We start from the raw sequence: 4,344 nt of genomic DNA, 5'->3' as shown, positions 1-4,344 counted from the left end.
TAAACTGGAGGCGACGTCCAAGGCCAGAGGGACCCAATGGCACGCTGTCAATAGAGTGAGTAATGTGTTGTATTTGTAATGTTATTGCAACGATTACAGGGGTGCATATGAACATATGAGATTATAGTGTGCCATCCGCAAGAAATACCCATCCCCCTCTGGACGTTATGTGGGCTTCACAGAAGCAGACAATGCATTTGCAATGTTGTAGAAATTTGAATTGAACTCTTATAATTTGTAACTATGTTCTATATATTTTCAATATTTATTACTTGTAATGTAAGCCTTTTTCTTATTTTATAGGCATTACCATTTATTATCGATTTATGAGCAATCAATGACTTTGTGAAATTTTTGGCTGGTGTCATTATAATGTACATTTCAGTTGTCTTTGAATTCCTAAAATAAAACAAAATTGTCAATACATGTTAATTTCTATATGCAATACTAAACAGTCTGTACTTATAATGGTTTCATTATATAGAGATAGATAGACAATTAGAATAAAGAGTAATGCCATTACATGAAAGCAAGTATTTTACCAGTTTATTTTCTTTATCCATAGATTCACAAATGAACAGTTATCAAATCACTGAAAAAAATGTAGTTATAAACCAAATTATAAACAACTTAAAACCTATTATAAGTAAATAAGGAACCAAATGCAATACGATGTTTAATAGATCAATTATAATTTAAATATCTCAATTACTGAATTTTTCCTATAAGCTTTTTGTTAAATACTCCTCATTTAGTTATTTAACAGATATATTGACTTTTGGATACTACTGTAACAGGCAATGTCAAACACCATACACACACCCCTAAAGAAAACCACCATGCAATGTGGAACTTATTAGCGTCACTTCGTAAAGTTAACCTACACTGTTGTCGGTCTGTAAAAAACTACTTTGAGAATCGTGACAAATGCTTTGCGACTGTGTCTTCCTTAGATGGTTTGGTCTGCTGCGATATGTTTTTTGGGACAGATTGTATTACCAAATGTGAAGAAGAGTCCTTGTAAATAATAGTGCTGTCCATGCGCCTCTCAAATACTCAACGTACAAGATCATCTCTGAAATTTTGAGTTGGGGACTCGTACAGTTTTCGGCCACCCACTGTTTAGAGTGCTTGGGGAACACTACACTGAACCGTGGCGTACCTACCAAAAAAATAAATAAATTGTATTTATATTTGTACTGAAATATTAAATTACAATCAGTGATGTATTGCATAGCAAACTTACCAGTGTTGGTTCTGGCCTGCTGTCTGTGAACATTCTCATTGTGTTCAAGCACTGCCACCTGGGTACGTGCAAGCATTGATGTGTAATGGAAGTGTATTCTTTTGGGGCAGTACTTCAGGAGCAGTGAATGGAACACTTCAAGCTTACCTGATAAAAAATAAAATAATACAGTGTTCAGAAATGTTCTTGCTCTGTGAACATACATTACACATATGTAAACTGACCAGTATGCTTGAAAAGTGCCATCTGCCTGAGGTCCTTCAGAAGACCCTTGTCTAAGACAAGGTTCTCTAATGTAATGAATGCCCTGGACTTTTTATCAAGCCATTTCTTTTTTCTCTGCTCATCAGAGGTAAGCTCGCTATGCAGACATCTTCTTTCTTCTCCATCTTCTGTCCAGGAATGAACCCCACAAATGTGGTGCAGAAGTGACTTCCACCTTTTGATCAGCTCCTGATAAATTTGAAGTAAATATTTAGCTGTCTTCTACAGTTTATTTGATAAAAACCAGTTACAGAAACACAGTCACGCGACTTACATCCGGGTCACCTCCACAAGATGAACATGAAAACCACAGATGATTGCTAATGCTCTTAATCCATGGCTGAAGTGGTCTGTTGTCTTTGTATCTGGATACCGAAGCCAATTTCTTGATCATTCCTACAAGAAAAAGAAAATGTTCATCTGCATCCAAAAGTATTGTTCAACATCACAGTCATCAGCTGTGTCTGACTTGAAAACAGACTGTGCACACAAGGGGGTGTGATATCATATTACTACTAGAGAGATGCTAAAGCATACAGAGCTGCTTTATTTACAACCCTTCTGTACCTTTGTCATTTAGTGTTTACCTTGTGAAGAGGCACTTCAATTAGAAGAATGCCAAATTATTATTTTTTTGGTGAATAGTTTACTGCTGCGTTTATAAATAACAAAACAGAAGTTGAAAAGAATACATAAGTTACTGCACTAGGCATTGATTTAAAAAAAAATACCTTTTGCCACATGCCATACATCAAACTCGTGATGAATGTTTGTGTAGTCGACTCGCATTATCTTGCGAATGGATGGGGATCTATCAGTTGTCACCACACTTACTCCAATATCGTCATCTAGGATTTTGCCGAGTGCTCTCCTGAAACCAGTCGACTCCATTGCTACAGAGCTTGGCATACATTTTGCCACATGCCATACATCAAACTCGTGATGAATGTTTGTGTAATCGACTCGCATTATCTTGCGAATGGATGGGGATCTATCAGTTGTCACCACACTTACTCCAATATCGTCATCTAGGATTTTGCTGAGTGCTCCTGAAACCAGTCGACTCCTACAGAGCTTGATGATTCTGTAACCTATAATAAAAAGAAATGGCAATTGCAAATGAGACACAGTATTACATGGTTTGTAAATCTTGGAGAAAAACAACACTGTTTTGTGAATATGACCCATAACCTGTTGTCCGTCTACACACAGGTAATTTGTAGCTCATTATTATAAATAAAACATAATAAAAAATATTACATTAAAATTGCATTACCCCAAACATATCACTATTGTCATGAACACTTACTTGCACCAGCTCAAAGTGTACCACTTTGTCTGTATTGTCATCCATCAAGCTGTATGTGGTGTACTTTGCCGAATATTCAGGACTGCGTTGAGATATAACAGAAACCCAGATTTCAATGTTTATTGTTACTTTAAAGAGAACATAATATCACATAAAAATTCACCATTTACATATAGAATTACCTGTCTGATCTTCCATCTCCAGATAGATGTATTTCCTTTTTTTCTGTGCTTCCTGCCTTCAAATGTTCCAGTAAGGCAGTCTGTTGTTCTTTGAATGCCTCATCAATTGCAGGTATGAGGTAAGAAGACTGTATTGCAAAAAAAGTTGTTTTGTGTGGTACTTGAAGATTAAGCACAGCAGCCCATTCAATGATGTCTGCATACGTGGCCCCCATAAACACAGTACCTGCTGACACTAGAAGGTTGTTTGATGGAATTCAACGCACATCAGAACATGAATTCCACTGCCCCTTATGTCCTTGTTCACATTCCCAAAGAACACTGATTAGGCTCCCTGAAGTTTTTATTTTTTTTCTGTGATTAGTGCACCACAGTCTTGACATCTACTAAATTGTTTCATCAGTGCTGATTCATTAACAATCCATTTCCGTTCTTGCCATGGCTGTTCCTCCTCTTCCTCTGTCGTAGTGGTTGTACTGGAGGCAGATGTGGAACAAAACTAACATTCTTCTTTTCAGATGGTGGATCTAATGAAAGCATGCTGATATTTAGGTCATCAGGCTCGCTTTCACTGGCAGCTGGTTCATCCTACAAGAGAAAAGGAAGGTGTTTTAAATATTTGTTTAAAGATGTAAAAATAGTTAAAAAAAATGTACATTACAAATAACTGTATTCAGTTTACAGTTGTTTATACCAACAGCACATTTAGCCATTTTCCAGCTTGCATGTAAAATTCAGAAACACTCTAATACTTACAAACTGCTGGCACCTTACAGCTGGAAGAGCATATGTCCCGGATGTGGAGGGATATGAATGTTTTTCCGACGACTGTGGACTTGTTAGTAGTAACATCATATGCTTGTGTAATTTGTCCTCTTGTCCAGTGGTTTTTTCAACACCAGTTTTCATTGGCTTCCTTGTTTGATGTTGCACTGCGATGTCTCATGTTTCAAACATGAGTCTAATGTCTAGATTTGTTGAATTTTTTTTTTTCTTGGAAAGGACTCTGATATTAAAGTCATGTACAAATTTGACTCCTGCGCATGAATCCATGTTCAGAGATTTGGCCGGTAAATTGGGCTCTTTGAATTTCAGTAACATTAAACTGACTTAAAAAATCCAGTTGAATCTAGTATAATATAGGAAATAAAAGAGTTATCGAATAAGCATGTTCTAAACTCCTGAAACATTGGTGTTTCATATTTTAGAGCAGTCACTGCAATTTATGAAAGAAATCAATTAAATCTGTATGTGGGAGTGTGTGTGAAAAAAGAAGATGTAACCCCCTTTGTAATCCTTAACATTTTCATTAGTAACTGTAATTTAATTACACATTTTTTCTC

General features: G+C 36.3%; 1 protein-coding gene across 1 annotated transcript; it reads right to left on the bottom strand.

Moving 5' to 3' along the window:
* Nucleotides 1-827: 827 nt before the first annotated feature.
* Nucleotides 828-2,873, bottom strand: LOC107758771 (uncharacterized). The gene is made up of 7 exons (XM_016576582.1): nucleotides 2,820-2,873; nucleotides 2,577-2,601; nucleotides 2,242-2,403; nucleotides 1,785-1,906; nucleotides 1,471-1,699; nucleotides 1,247-1,393; nucleotides 828-1,162 (listed from the first exon to the last, which is right to left on the bottom strand). The coding sequence occupies exons 1-7, from the start codon at nucleotides 2,862-2,864 to the stop codon at nucleotides 996-998; spliced, it is 897 nt and encodes a 298-aa protein (XP_016432068.1). The 5' UTR covers nucleotides 2,865-2,873; the 3' UTR covers nucleotides 828-995.
* Nucleotides 2,874-4,344: the final 1,471 nt, after the last annotated feature.

The sequence above is a fragment of the Sinocyclocheilus rhinocerous genome, unplaced genomic scaffold (genome assembly GCF_001515625.1).
Source record: "Sinocyclocheilus rhinocerous isolate Xijiao unplaced genomic scaffold, SAMN03320098_v1.1 scaffold4976, whole genome shotgun sequence".
In the NCBI taxonomy this organism is placed as follows: Eukaryota; Metazoa; Chordata; class Actinopteri; order Cypriniformes; family Cyprinidae; genus Sinocyclocheilus; species Sinocyclocheilus rhinocerous.
This window is presented reverse-complemented; position numbering and strand designations above follow the sequence as displayed.

Bases quoted from the DNA above. Each gene is read 5' to 3' on its own strand.
- LOC107758771 (XM_016576582.1), bottom strand. From the start codon at position 2,864: ATGGATGACAATACAGACAAAGTGGTACACTTTGAGCTGGTGCAA. The intron at 1,700-1,784 runs GTAAGTCGCGTG...CAAATTTATCAG, and splicing joins CTTGTGGAGGTGACCCGGAT to GAGCTGATCAAAAGGTGGAA. The intron at 1,163-1,246 runs GTAAGTTTGCTA...TTTTTTTGGTAG, and splicing joins GCAGGCCAGAACCAACACTG to GTACGCCACGGTTCAGTGTA.